The 15,425-nt window shown below is 32.1% G+C and overlaps 1 protein-coding gene across 3 annotated transcripts in view; it reads left to right on the top strand.

Annotated features, from left to right (window-relative positions):
• Positions 1-3,525, top strand: part of LOC150090720 (uncharacterized) — a 97,211-nt gene extending 93,686 nt beyond the window's left edge. For 2 of the 3 annotated variants that reach the window (XM_090379660.1, XM_090379678.1), the window contains exon 8: positions 2,134-3,525. In XM_090379660.1, coding sequence (XP_090235786.1) covers positions 2,134-2,567 — 434 coding nt within the window. In that variant the 3' untranslated portion in view covers positions 2,568-3,525. The remainder of the gene's footprint in view (positions 1-2,133) is intronic. The other variant, XM_090379669.1, reaches the window with a different exon arrangement.
• Positions 3,526-15,425: the final 11,900 nt, after the last annotated feature.

The following is a 15,425-nucleotide window of genomic DNA, read 5'->3' as shown; positions in this document are numbered from 1 at the left end:
CCCAAGGTTTTTGCAGTACTTTGATCCAAGCCCTAGGCGGGATTCGAACCCGCGACATTTGGGTTGCCAGGCAGGCACTTTACCTACCCAGCTAGCCCGGTTGGCCAAATAAATTTGTTTATAAGGTATAAAATGTATTTACAAATAGCTGTATTAGAATATCCTGAAAGAGGCCTCTGAGGTCGGGAAAACTCATGTCTAAGAATATATAAATTCATACACCGACCATTGAATAAAATTTAATATGACTACAATTTTTACAAAAAAAAAAAAAAAAAAAAAAGCATCAAATCTCCCCGGAGGACGCTATTATTTTGGATCATGCACATGGATACTGGGAGCGTAAATGGCTCGAGGGTTTACGGATTAGTTCATCCAGTAGGAATACAATAAACAGAGATAGAGGTATACGTATTAATCCTATCTTTGAAACAATTATATTAAGGTCGGATGAACGATTTTCTTTGCCACGTTCCCGAGACATTTCCGCTTCCAGTTCTGACCATGTGCCGATTGAACCACGTGGAGAAATACCACGTGTGGAGGTACCGTGAGCCTGCTACTTAAGGAGATGTTGCAGGAAGTTATATCACTGTTGAAGAAGGGAGCTGATGCTCCCAAAAGCTTCAGATTTTTAGCGCTTTTAATGTTTTATATTTTAGCAAATTTTATTGTAAATGATCTTTTTTATTACAGTTTTTAGCATTCCGTAATAGTTTATTGTAAATATATTTTTTTTTTTTTTTTTTGTAAAAATTGTAGTCATATTAAATTTTAAATTTTATTCAATGGTCGGTGTATGAATTTATATATTCTTAGACAGCTGTATTAGAATTTCATCAAAAAGGTAATTTATATTTATGATGTTGTTCCTCTGCCAAAAAGTACAAACAAAAAAAAAAAAGTAAGTGCTTTTGGATTTAAAGTAACCATTGTTGAGTTATAGGCATACAACAGCTGGTAAAAAAAAAAAAAAAAAAAAGCAATAAATGAAATCATTCACAGTGTCAACTTTTTGTAAATACTTGCTTCATCATGTAAAATTCAAAACCTCTCATTTGTAGGGCATTATTATTCACAGACTGTCTAAATCCGGTGTGGCTGTCACGAGTCTGAATGCATGCTTTAGCATGTTGTGAGAGAGAGAGAGAGAGACGTTACTGAATTGTTTAGGAAGCTGACAACTGCAGAACTGCTCTGAAATGTTGTCTCTCCTGTGATTCTGAAGTACTAAAAGTCACTGCTTCACTTGATGCTGCATTTTTTGATGGAAAATTTCAAAAATTACTAGGGTGTTTCGAATACCTTATTCGAAAAAAAAAACTTTTTCCCAAGAAAGATTTAAATGTCATTCTTCTCCATTGCTGGCTAGTCCAGGTACTTTAATATGTGGATGGCTATGCAAAAAAAAAAAAAAAAAAAAACCGCTTAATTTTTTTAACAGTATCTTTACTTAGTATTACGGTGCCTCAGTAGCCAGGTAGGAAGGAGCAGCAGTGCGCAGCACACACTTTTTGATTAGACTGGGGTTCAAGCTCGTCACCACCAAATACGGAGGATGCGGGAAGGTCAAGGGAATGACCACCGCATATTCCCAGAGCAATATGGCCTTAGTTGCTAATGCTCCTAAAAACCAAATAACAAACAAAACAAACTTAGTATTACAGCCATAGTACATATAAATAAACATGAAGCATTTTAAGTTTTATTATTCAATTTTTTTTTTATTATTATTATTATTATTTTCTTTTATGCATTATCTGATGCTAAAAAAATTTGAGAAACTGTGAAAGATTCTCCTGATTTTGGAGCACATGCAACTTGTTACAGTCTTTCACACCCACATTGAGGATATATATATATATATCTTGAAGATGCAATCAATTGTAATTTGATTGTTATTTTAAGGTTTAGAATAAGGTTTTATTTAACTTGTAATTATGACATTTATTTTGAGTATCTTAAAATCTCTTTTGGCCTGCCCTATACAATATTCATCACAATGAGAGACAGTTGCTTTTGACTGCCCTTCTCATTTGTTGCCTGTATGTGCATATTGCACATTTGTAACAGCCCTTTTCCTCATTATTGTTGGTGATTCATCAGTTATGTAACTGTTATTGTTTATTCCAGAAGAAGAAAAAGTATTGTGCCATGGCATTGATGAATTTCCAAGTATAGAAGAAGAGCCAGAAAGTGATGTAGAAGCAGAAGACCTACTGGTTCAGCCTGAAAATAATAATGCCACTTATCATAGGGGATCATTACATGGTATTCCAGCTGATATTATTGAAGAAAGCTCGGGTTCAGAAGAAGAGCCTTTTTCCCAAGGACTTGTTTTTAGTAATGATGTTGAAGCTGATGACAATAATATTGAAGATGACGACATAGATCTATTATCTGCTATCAATAGTAGCGTTACTACTTCTTTAGAAGCAGTACTTGAAGATACTTTGCAGACTTTTATAGAAAGTAAACAAAATATTGCTAGTCTTACATCATCCCATAGTAGTGATTTTGACATATATGATTATGAAGTTTTATCACAATCTGATCTGAATTCTTGATTGTAATGCACAGATATAAGGTAAAGATGTTATAGCAATTAAAATGTATATCTTCTGCTCCCCTAAAATATGCTAAATTTGTTTTTTTTTAAACATTTTTATTTGTTAATGTAATGTTCTTAAAAGAATATCAGTAGTACTGATAATACTCAACTCTCCTATAATATGGGAGGTTGTTCATCAGTTGTTTTGAAGAAGGGCCATATAATGTGAGGCTTTATATGAATTGTGCTTTACATGCTGAAATTGATGGGAGGTAGGGTGTTGTTCTATACACTTTTGAATACCTCCACAAAAACCATATTTTTCCACACTTTCTCTTTAATACACATACAAGGTCTGATCAAAAAGTCTGACCAAAAAGGGGTATATAAAACATTTTTATGAGCCCTTCAGAATAGTTTCTCCCTTGATATACAAGTGTGCTGAAGTTCTTGCCACTACTGTAAGCATCACTGGAAGTCTCCAGCTGTGAGCTGGTTGAGTTCTGCTGTTGGATGGTTGGGGTGTTGTTAAATCTTGCCCTTTCAGCTTCATTTTGAGTTTGAAAAAAAAAAAAAAAAAAAAAAAAAAAAGATTACAGAAATTATATTTGGACCCAAAATTCTTGAATAGAAGTGCATAGTGTGCAGGAACGTTGTTATGGTTGCAAAACTATCGACTGCTTTCAAACAGATGGCATTTTGTCATCTTTTTTCTCAATTGAATAGAATTTCTGTATAACAGGTTTTGTTTGCCATCTAATCATTCTTATCTAATCTATTCTTAAACAAGAAATGGGATGATAACCGTATATTTCTTCACCAGTAGCAACGAAACTGTTATAATCAGAATCCATTTCTGCTTTTCTTGGCTCTTTGTGCAGTTTTCAATAATAAACCTTTTGGTCATCATAATCAACAATCTTGGAACAAATTCTTCTGACACTTTCCAGTTTATCATCAATTTCTTGAATGGTTAATCAGTGAACAGAATGAATTTTTTCACATTATAAACCATTTCATTACTGTTTTAAGCTCAAAATCAACCTCAATGTTGGTCATCTTCAAGAGTAGTTTTCAAAATTTTCGCTCACTGATAAATAACCTTATTTAAACAAGCATTAAATTAACTTTTTATGCTTTTTAATTTTAGGTTAATCTGTACCTAAAAATTAATTTTTTAAATGTTATTTATTACGAAAAAATATTACTGTTTGGACTTCTTTTGTGATAACTATTAACTTATACAGATTTCTAATTGTTGGTTCAGATCCTTATCAATGCCACAGTTTAAAAACATTGTGGTATGTGATATTAGTATTAATAGTTTTGTAAAATAATAAGAGGAGTTTACTTCAATATAGTATGTAGAACATTTCCATATGATACTCTCCAGAAATTAAAATGATAAACTTACATTAGAGTAAAAAATAATTAAAAACACAATTTAACACAATTAAAAATCAATTTTAACGCAATTAAAAATATTAAAAAGAATTAACGAAAATATTCAAAACGATTTTCCTTCCTGAAGCTGACAACGCTTTTCGACCATATGTCGTGATCACAGGAATGAAAATTACCGAATAGGGTTGAACATGAAACTTAGTGATTATTTGTCTTGAAAATTTGCACGTAAAGGTCTACGCATCGGAGATCAAATATGGCCAACGAACATTAACAGAATTCTCATGTAATTTAATTTCTACGGTTTCTGCAATTAATAGTCATGTATAATTATGTTGGACATTAAGTATTTTGGCCTCGTTAAATAAAAAAGTATGTTTTTTGTTAATGGCATGAAAGGCTAATTCTGACGCTGCTGAATGAGAAGCACGAACTGAGGCTTCATGTTGATTTACACAAATATTCAGAGAAAAATGCATTGAACGTTGGTAAGACGAGTCACAATCACCGCAAGAAATGTTGTATACCAGATCATTGTTATATGATTGTTAAATGTTGTATACCATTCATTTGTGTTGTGAACGCAGAAATAACTGAGCGATTGTTCAGTATAGTGTGTAATTTCTGTATTGGCCTGGCCACAATTTTAAATTCGGTATCTTTAAAGAATCTATTAGAAGCTGTTTGTGCCACTGTTCAACATATGAGACAGAAATAAAGTATTTCTTAATATTACTATTGTTGGTTGGCGTAGTATTTTGTATCCTATCCTTAGTCTGCACCCTAATTTGGTTTATTGTGGCAAGGGGATAACCCCTGTTTAAGAACCTGCTAATTAATATTTGTATTTCTGAGCCCAAAGCAGATTCAGTCATTGAATATTTATAGGCATTTAGAAATTGATTCAAGATAATCGATCTTTTGTAGGTGAAACGGGTGATAGCTATTATAATGTAGAAGCATACCAGTGTTTGTACGTTTTCGATTGATGCTAAATTGGATTTTATTCAAGTCCCGAGTAAGTGTGAAATTTAGAAAGTTTAATTACTTTGTATCCGTATCCTCCCTTTCCAATGTAAATTTGAGTCTAGAATGATTATTAAACGAATGTAAAATGTCTTGGATAGTACTACTATCAGTAATAACTAGAACATCGTCTAAATACCTCCCATAGTATGTGATACGGGGTCGAAAAGGTGTCAAGTGTACATGCTCAATCTTTGAGAGATAGATCTCTGACATTAAGCCGCTCAGGCTCAAACCCATTGGTAATCCAAAAATTTGTTTGTACACCCTGTCTCAACAGGTGATATAGTTGGCCTCAACTAACAGTTTAATTAAATAGTTTTGTAAGTTACATTCTAAAAAAATATATATATTACAGTTTCCTCAAAATGTAATGGAAGCGTTCTTTTTTTTTTTTTCTTTACCATTCTGTGATCCAGAGAAATGGTAGCAAAACCTGGAATCTGACACAGTATGCTTAAACCTGAAGAGGTCTTAAGTCTATCCACTACATGTATCTTCCTCACTTAGTAATGTGAAAACTCATATTCAGCCAAACTGTAAATGCGAACCATAACCTGGATTATGTGAATTGTAACGTCAGAAATATTAAACTGTGCTCTGTTGGATCCATGTTATAGAAGAGTTGGGTGTATTTATTATTCCTACAATCTTCCTTTGCAAGACAATTCCCCTACAGCATAGGAAGCAGTATCAGTGATTTAAACATTTTATTAAACTAAGGCTTTTTAAGGTAGTTAACAGTGGCAATTAATTAGAAACTTATTTAACTCTAATCATGTGCACTTAATGCAGTATGATATTATTACCATTCTAAGTAGGTAGCAGAAGAGCAACATTAAAGATTTAAGAATTTTGGATTATGATATCGTACATCAAGTATGGGAATTCTCTTTCTTTTTTAATTTAGGTATTCTTGGAAATCAGTAATGAAATAACATGAAAACTAATTTGGAATATTTAACTGATGAAAATTTGCAGAGTATTTTCTTTTTTTGTTGTTGTGGCTTGATCATAAAACTGAAATAATCTTAATAATTCTGAGCTACTGTTTTTATTTATTTAATTATTTATTTATTTTTGTCCATTAGGCTTCATGCTATTAATTACTGTGCAGCTCTTAAGTAGCATAACTTCACCTGTCATTCTGTTTATTTAGCCATGTAGTTCCTCGTGTAAAATAACTTATTAAGCACTCTGTTACTCTTCTTTTCCTGATTCTGCTTTGTACTCTCTGCAGATCTTAAACCTTACTGGTGCCTTATCAAAGGATGCAATCTTCTTTAATGGATTTTGTTTAACACATAGTTTCTCTGCACACTCAATCAGTTTTATTAGAAATGGTTCTCTGTTTCAAATGTTTACTAATTCTTTTCTAAATTATGTCTGATAATTTATGTATTGAATTTAAATATCCCATTTTCAGATGTTTTCTTAACCTTATATCTTCATTAAAATCAAGTCTTTAACTTGCTCATTCCACAATTCACTTATGTGTTACTTTTTGTGTAATCATTTTGCTTCTCTAAAGAATTTTGAGGTGATTAGTTCCTCTACATTGTGTGTGTGTGTGTGTGTGTGTGTGTGTGTGTGTGTGTGTGTGTGTGTGTGTGTGTGTGTGTGTGTGTGTGTGTGCGCGCGCGCGCGCGCGCTTGCATACATACTTGTTTGTACGTAGTGGAATAATATTGATATACATATTACATTAGCTTGTGTTCATAATTTACACTGACAGCAGAAAATGAAATAATTAGGATCAAATTGAAATTTATAATGGTTAGGACTACAAAGTAACCTTTTTACTTATAAAGACAAAACAGATATTAATCTTAAATACATTGTAATAAAAAATAATAATAAATAAATAAATAAAATTAAGTCAGAATGCTCATTTGTTCCACAACTATTGTGAGTTGCATCTATTCCCAAAGGTACATATTTAGAGTGGAAAAAGGTCCAAGATTTAAATCCTTCTACTAATTATTGGAAGTTTTTCTGGAATTTACTGTTTGTTCACATTCATCATGGCAGAATTTAGATTAACCTCTCAGTCTGTGTGTTTTGATGTGTGAAGAAGCTAAAACAAAAGATAATTACAGATTAAAATTTAATTTTGCTTCTAATTAATTCAATTATTCATTATTGAGACTGAAGGAATTTGCTATGAATTTTAATCAATTCATTCTAATGTTATTTAATAAAATTTATTCAGCAAAAAAATTTTGTTCCCCTAGCAAGTTCTCTTATCCTCATTATGCATCATTAAGTTTAACTAGAAATTAGGAAAATTATGTGATATTAGGTACATTTTTTTTTTTATAATTTTATGAGCCTAAAAAATTATTGCAGAAAATAAGACTGTTGATAGTTTTTTTTTTTTTTTTTTTTTGTTCAATTATTTTATATCAGATGATTTTTAAGTTCAAAATATTTAATATTTGTGAATGTATTGTGTTATGAGTGTTTATTAATGTTAATATTTCTTAATGTTTCTCAACATTAAGAAAACATTATTAGAAGACTGTTGAAAAAATCAGACATCATCCTGTTTAACAGTATGATATATATATATATATATTTATTGTTTTAATATTTATTTGAAAGTTTTAGTTATTAAGGATGTCTTAACTTTGTTAAGAAGATATTATTTTGATAATTATATTCTTTTTATAAATTTATGTATTTAATTTGCAAATATTTGCCTCTGATTATATGGACATTTTTAACATTTTATTACACAATTTCAAGCTTCAGCATATTACTGTATTTGATTCCATATCACTGACAGATAAATTTGCAAAATTTCAAAGATATTTAAACTGATTAGGTATTTTATTAGATTTTGTTGAGCAATATCTTTTGGGATATGCAGTATGTAACTTGGTTTTTGTAATTTGTCAACGTTTATTTTATATTCCACTTTGATACTGTTTTGTATTGGATATTTATATAAAAAACAGATATTTAATGTATGATCCCAGTTTATGACCAAGTGCAAGTTGAAAAAAAAATTATTGCTGGATGTTGTCTGTAATGTTATTAATATATATGTACCTACTTAATGAAACTGCTGCGCAGTTGAAAACAGTTAACGTGATAGTTTATCATTAAATTAACTGCTTTGTAATATTCATGGATTTATGTAACTGTTCTCTTATTTCACAATGGAATACCTATTATTTCAAAGTATATCTGCATGTCTTTGGATTGTTAAGTATGGCATTGCGTTCTAAACAACATTATATTTGTTACCACCTTTTCAATATTTTATACTTCATTTCTAAGATTATTTTTATGGTGGGTACACTCTCCGTATAATATTTGTTCCTGTTGATTACATTGTTGGTTCTCTGCATTATTTTGCATGTGTAGAAATCTGTTGCACATTTTTAGCTTATTTGACAGAACATTGTTTTCAACTAATTACGTATTTCAGATACATAAAGAGGCCATGTCAACAGCTAATTTGTATATGTTATATATATTTTTATATGATCTGTTTGGATACTTGTAAAATAGTGAGATAATAGATTATATTTCTGCTCGAAATTCAAGTAAGTGTATAATTTATTATTAAGGGCATATAAGGCTCTTATAGTTCTTTGCATTTCATATTATCTAAATATACATTGTAAATAGCTTTATAGATTCTTATAAGCCTGAAAGTTTGTGATAAATGTTGAATCTCTATGCTTATTTACATCAACTGTTCCTGTACAAAAATATTGTCTCCTTTCTGTTATTCAAAATGTTAGTAATTTGACTAATTGTTGTTAGTTTAACTAAGTTATTAGTAGTTAAATTGTAGAATTTTTTAAATTCTACATTAATACTACTCTCATGGCAAACCTGCTTTTGTAAGAAGTTAGTTCTTTGTGCCACATTAAAGTAGTGTGTCATGTATTGAAAATCAATTCGGTTGTGCCATGTAATGCAGTTTGTCTACTTTGTTTCACTGATGGTATTCTCTGAAAGAGATTAAATTACTGAAATAAAATTCTACTGTATTATTAATGTAGCTTAATGTAAAACACCTCAATATTAAATTTACCTGTATTAAACAGAACTGACAAAATTTAGTACATATTTTTAGTAATAGATAAGATAGTTGAATGATGTGTGCAATATTTATGCATATATAAAGATAAGTGTGTCTTTTCTTACTTTTATTGAATTAAAGAATCGGAGAATAATTACACCTTTCCAAATTCATCATTAACTTGTAGCAGTAATTTGCTGTATTTTTTTTGTGGTTTATGTTTTCTTTTTTCATAAGGCTTAATGATATTACCATGTTGGTTTCTACAGTAATGATAAATACTTATTTTAAAGGTTTTATTCATACATGAAACTGATAGCAAAAGAATAACTTTATCGAAAAACAAAAAATTACATATGTGAGAAATAGACTGCTAATTTTTAATTTTCTTTGATCTTTCATTGTTCCTCTTTGAGGAAGAAAAAAAGCAGTGCATTATGGCTACTATAGGCCTGACGTAGCCGAGTGATCAGGAGTGCGAGTGCAGTTGCACACGCTCTTTGAGTGAACCAGGGTTCATGCCCGTGACTGCTAAATACAATTAACATTTGTATTGATTGATTTATTGTAAACTCCACTGACCTGGTAATTGTGCCAGATTATAAACAAGAACATTATAGTAGAAAACTGTGGCCATCTCACAGTGGAGTTTGTTGTTTTATTGGCTGTTGCAGTGCTAAGCTGTGGGGAGGGTTTGGTTGAACCCATTGATCCAATTTGATGGATTTAAACATTTTTGTTTGGAGGAGAAATAAAAAAAAATAAATTCTTTTTTTCTTTTGTTTTTCGATTTTTTTTCTGAAACTAGTGAATCCATTGATCAAAAAATAGCATGTTATCACTGGCTTGTTGCTACTAAACTCCATAACATCCATAACTAGCCTATCCCACTATAAAGAGACTCAGAGCTGAAAAGATATGAGTGGAAATTATTTAAAATATAACATTTCATAAATATATTTGACATTTAGCCTTTCAAACTACTTTACAGTGGTGTTCCATAATTGGCTGAAATATTTCCATATGGTGAATAACAACTTCTCAAATGACAAAGCAGTTGATGAGGTGCAACTGCAGTGCTGACAGAGACCTATTCATGTTCAATATTTGCACTCAAATTTAATTTTCTGGAACTTCTCCAAACATCTGGAAAAAGTTTGAAAAATTTCATTGTAAACATGAATGTGCAAAAGGGGAAGCAAACTCTGATGCAGGAAGTAGGAGCCCCTGAAACCATATAACAATTTATACACATTTGAAATATGTAAATCTTGTTTATTGCATGTTTATTTTTTTTTCCTCAGTTGATCATAATGATTTCTTACAGCACAATGGATACACCATATACAATTCATTGTTAAAGTAAAGAATGGGTTAAAAGTTACTTTTATTTAAATATGTAAACAGAATGAAGGAAGCCTTACATATCATTAATTAACTATATAATATTGGTGTAGATACACCATAGTTTACCCATAAATTTAACTACAATCGTTTAATTTTATCTCTTATTGCGGCTACCCTCACAACGAGATACCAGGTATTGCACTACTTTGAATAAATAACGGTAAAGGTGACTACTGTTATTTATTCTCCATGAGCACCACCACCACCCAGACGGCACTGCTTCAAAGCTTTTTGGCTTACTGATCAGTGGGTGGGCAGGTACCCTGATAATGCAAACATGCCATCACAATTAAAGTTAATTCCACAATATGAGAGATGCCAAATGGTGAACAGAATGATGCTGTATTTAAAGACTAAATGTACAAGTATAATAATATGATATGGGTTTAAATTAACTATATAATATCAGTGTAGATACACCATAGTTTACCCATAAATTTAACTACATACAGTGTAACTACATATGTGGTTAAATTTATGGGTAAACTATGGTGTATCTACACCGATATATAGTTAATTTAAACCCATATCATATTATGCCTTGTGCATTTAGTCTTTAAATACAATATCATTAAATAATAAACACAGCCAAAAATGTAGATCAGGAAAAACCTGTATATTACATGCCACCACATTCAACCAACAAGTACCTGTGTAGGATGTCATTAAAGAACTGTGCCTCACTCAGCTAGACACAACTAATTGTGCTTCAGCCCTGAAAGGTTCACAGTGAGAACTATGAATCATTATTTATGACTTTACCCAGTTTCAACATTTTGTAAGAGAGGAGTACCTAGGAATTGTGCAATGGATAGAGTGCAATTTTCCTGTTTTTCTTGCCATGACACCAGTGAATTCAATGTAATAGCTATGCATGGCTAGTGCACCATCTGCTTTAAGTCCTGTTAATTTTTTCAGGAAAACCGAAAACTTTCAGTGCTCTGCAAACTTATATTTGTTTGAGGTTGTGCTGTCCAGGCTACAGTACAATGATCTGCAAGCTCCTCTGTTATAGTTTCATCCACATTGATTAAAAATCATAAGCTGCAGTATCTGTGATGATTTCATTACATGCAGTTGAACAGAACAGTTTTGGTTCTTTAAGCAGATTTTGTCATGATGATGACCAGACAAGTTGTCCCATGTATTGTGATAGTCAAATGCAATATATTCACACCAACATTTTGAAGTTATGAGTTACCTGACAACAGCTCATATACCCAGTTGCATTTTGTAAATTGCACCATGTTCTGTGGTCAGTTTACCTCTTCTCAGCCAAAATTTGTTGTCCTCTCCGGTGACTGACCAATTCCACAGTGTGGAAAGAAAAAAATTTTCTTTAAGCCATTGACTGGATCCAAATACGGCCCTTTTCCACACAGTATGGGAGGATGGTGATATAACCAATGTGCTACCCATGACGGTTGCAGACTTTTCAGGACACAGGCTTACACCATCCTTGCATTGCATGTCAAACTAGCCTTCCACGAATGACTTTCCATGCTCAGCAATCAAAAGCAATAACTCAACTTGCATAAGTAAACTTCTTGAGAAGCTGTTCCACTGTATAATGAATGTTGCCATGTCTTTTGTGACAGCTAGGTCAGACCTTGATATACCAGTGTACACTACATAAGAGAAGAATGATAATATCCAGCCCAGGGTCCTGAGCTGGATATTATCATTCTTCTCTTTCTTGATGATTTCCTTCTACTTATGACTTTCTCTCTTTTAGGGTAATTCGGAAATTTTTTTTTTTTTTTTAATTTTGGCTGGTGCAGCATAAGCCACAGGCTTCCTTGCACCATATAGCTAATAATAATAATAATAGAAGTTATTGGATACTGAGTGCTTGCAAATTTTACAAGGAACTCTTTCTAAATAAATTCCACTGTAATAAATAGATATTTTGGGGTTGACCTTCAAGAAATTTTCTTGAAAATCAACCTCCAAAAATTTCTCAAGAGCAAAAAATTTTCTACCAAAATTTTGAGAACACTTCAGAACTTTCAGTGAGGTAAAAACATGTTGAATTAGAATGCAGAAAAGGCAGGATATGTACCAGGTAAAGAGAGGCACAGCTGAATAGGCTGGGACTTGTTATTTAGCTGATGTGCTTAAATAACATGAGATGGGGCCTGTGGATGAACTGCAAGTGTGACATATAGTATAGTTTATTAAACTTATAGCTTATGTGGATATAGCTTAGCTTAATTTTCAGCACTCACCTCATAGTAATCCGCTTAGTTGGTTGAAAGTTTTACCATGTACGTAGTGGTTATGAGATTCTAATAACTTATAAAGAAATTATAAATTTAAAAACTAAGTTATGAGCTTTAAAAATTTTTCTAAGAAAGGAAAGTGCACCTTCCATTCTATGGTTTTCTAATTAAAATAAATTAAGTGAGATAAAAAAAAAAAAAACTAATAGCCACGCATGAGCGACTTCCGAAATCGTCTTCAGTTAGCTATAGTGGGGAGGGATATAGGTTATATATATATATACAGGTTGAATTCCAGAAATGCATTTCAGTGCACGTGGAAACTTTATACATGCTAAATTCCAAATAGGGGAGAAGTTGGTGGGAATCTTTTTGTTTAATATGTGGCGCTTAAATTACTCAATGACGAGGCTTCATTTTGAAGGATTTTATAACTGGAATTTAGTTTACTGTAATCACTGAATCGATGAGTGGGTTATGATTATAAGATTCAACATATGTTAGTTCTGTACTTGATAAATCAAATTTGAAACTATTAAAGTGGTATTATGCACGTGTGTTAGAAATTTTTGATGTCCCAAATTTTGCTCTTGTACTGCCTATGTAACATGCTTGACAATCTGATTGACATCTAATCAAATATATAATGTTAATTATAATCCTGTGTCCCATATTCACATGTCTTGTACGATAATTTATTATAAGATGTAAATTACATCTTTATTATTATATTATAAGATGTAAATTTATTATAAATGTATTATTATAATATTTATTATAAGATGTAAATTACATCTTATAACAAATTATCATACAAGACAACATGTGAATATGGGACACAGGATTATAATTAACATCACATATTTGATTAGATGTCAATCAGATTGTCAAGCATATTACATAGGCAGTACAACAGCAAAATTTGGGACATCAAAACTTTCTAACATGCGTGCATGCACACTTTAATAGCTTTAAATCTGATTTATCAAAGAACTAACACAACATGTTAAATCTTATAATCATAACCCATTCAGCGATTACAGTAAAACTAAATTCCAATTATAAAGTCCTTCAAAATGAAGACCTCCTCATTCAGTGGTTTAAGCGCTACACATCGTTCAACGTATTAAACAAAAATATTCCTGCCAACTTCTCCCCTATTTGGAATTTAGCACGTATAAAGTTTCCATGTGCACTGAAATGCATTTCAGGAACTCAACCTGTATATAACACACTCACGCGCTCTTCCCTCCCGACTATAGCTAACTGAAGACGATTTCGAAAGTCACTCGTGTGCGGCTATTAGCTTTTATCTCACTTAATTTAATTTATTTTAATTAGACACCCATAGAATGTAAGGTGCACTTTCTTTTCTTAGAAAAATTTTTAAAGCTCATAACTTAGTTTTTAAATTTATAATTTCTTTAAGTTATTAGAATCTCATAACCACTATGTACATGGTAAAACTTTCAACCAACTAAGCTGATTACTATGAGGTGAGTGCTGAAAATTAAGCTAAGCTATATCTACGATCTAGTCATTACATCACAGCACATAAGGACTCCTTAAAATATCATCAGCTTATAGCTTAATAAACTACTATCATATGTAACTTGATGTGCATACACATCAGTTTTGGTAGCATCAGCAAGCATGAGTCTGTCAGCAGCATGGTCTAATGATGAGTATCAGTAAAATGTCACAATTATATAGCAGTTATAAGCTTAAACTATATTATTAATTTCACTTGTTATAAGAGTGGATATGATAGTATCCTTTGGCAGTCATCATGGGTAGTTATAATCATCATTATTCCTACATTGGGCAAGAAAAGGTCCAGGTTTGAATCCCATCAGTGACAAGGAATTTTATGGGCTTTTTTCACTGTGGCACCCTCACAGATTGCAAGTTTCATATAATCACCATCCTCCCCACACAGGGTGAAAAATGCCCATAAAAATTCCTGGAATTTTTATGGGCCTTTTTCACAAAGTAGCTGAATTAGTTAACCTGGGTTTATTTCTTATTATTATGTTTTATTTCCCAGAAACTAGGATTTTTAGTATTAATATTAGTAGTGGCAAATGATGCAAGCATCAGGCAAAATAAACCTTTCCACATTGTCCGTCCCTCTAATAGTTTGTCCGGTTCTTTAATTTATTCAGATTCATATGTATTGTCTGAACAAGAGGAAGGATGCTATCCGCACTGAGATTAGTCAATCCCTTTAAAGCCCTAAAACACTTCAATCAGATCTTGCTGGTGCCTGGTCTCCATACTGCCATTTGCACAACTAAAACCTTTCTTGGTAAGAGCATCCTTTTGTCTTTTGGCCCCCTGCATTAATCTCCTTGCCCTTCTTTGCACCTGTTCTAACAGTTCCACATCCTAGAATGAGCCTTCAGAACTGCAGTACTCAAGATGTGGTCTTGAGGATAATCACCTTGGCTATGCTGAAAATCTTCCTGAATGTTATTGACATGAGGTGCCCTAGTAGCATGTCTACACTGATCAGAGAACTCACATCTAACCGCGCAATTCCACCCAGGTCTTTTTTCGTTCTCTACTAACTTCAGTGTGCACACATTTGGTACATTAATCTGGGATTACTGCTATCCATGTTCAGCACCTCACATTTGTCAATGTTAAATTTCAATTGCCATGTCTCAGCTTGTCTGCCTAATTTTTATAGATCTTGTTGCAGTAGCATACCCTGATTATTGCCATTAATCACCCTTCCAATCTTTGTATCAATCTGAAAACTTAAATATTAAGC

This window comes from Mastigoproctus giganteus, chromosome 1 (assembly GCF_048544385.1).
Source record: "Mastigoproctus giganteus isolate SK-2022 chromosome 1, ASM4854438v1, whole genome shotgun sequence".
Lineage (NCBI taxonomy): Eukaryota > Metazoa > Arthropoda > Arachnida > Uropygi > Thelyphonidae > Mastigoproctus > Mastigoproctus giganteus.
Note: the sequence above shows the minus strand (reverse complement) of the source record. Positions and strands in the feature narration are given on the sequence as shown.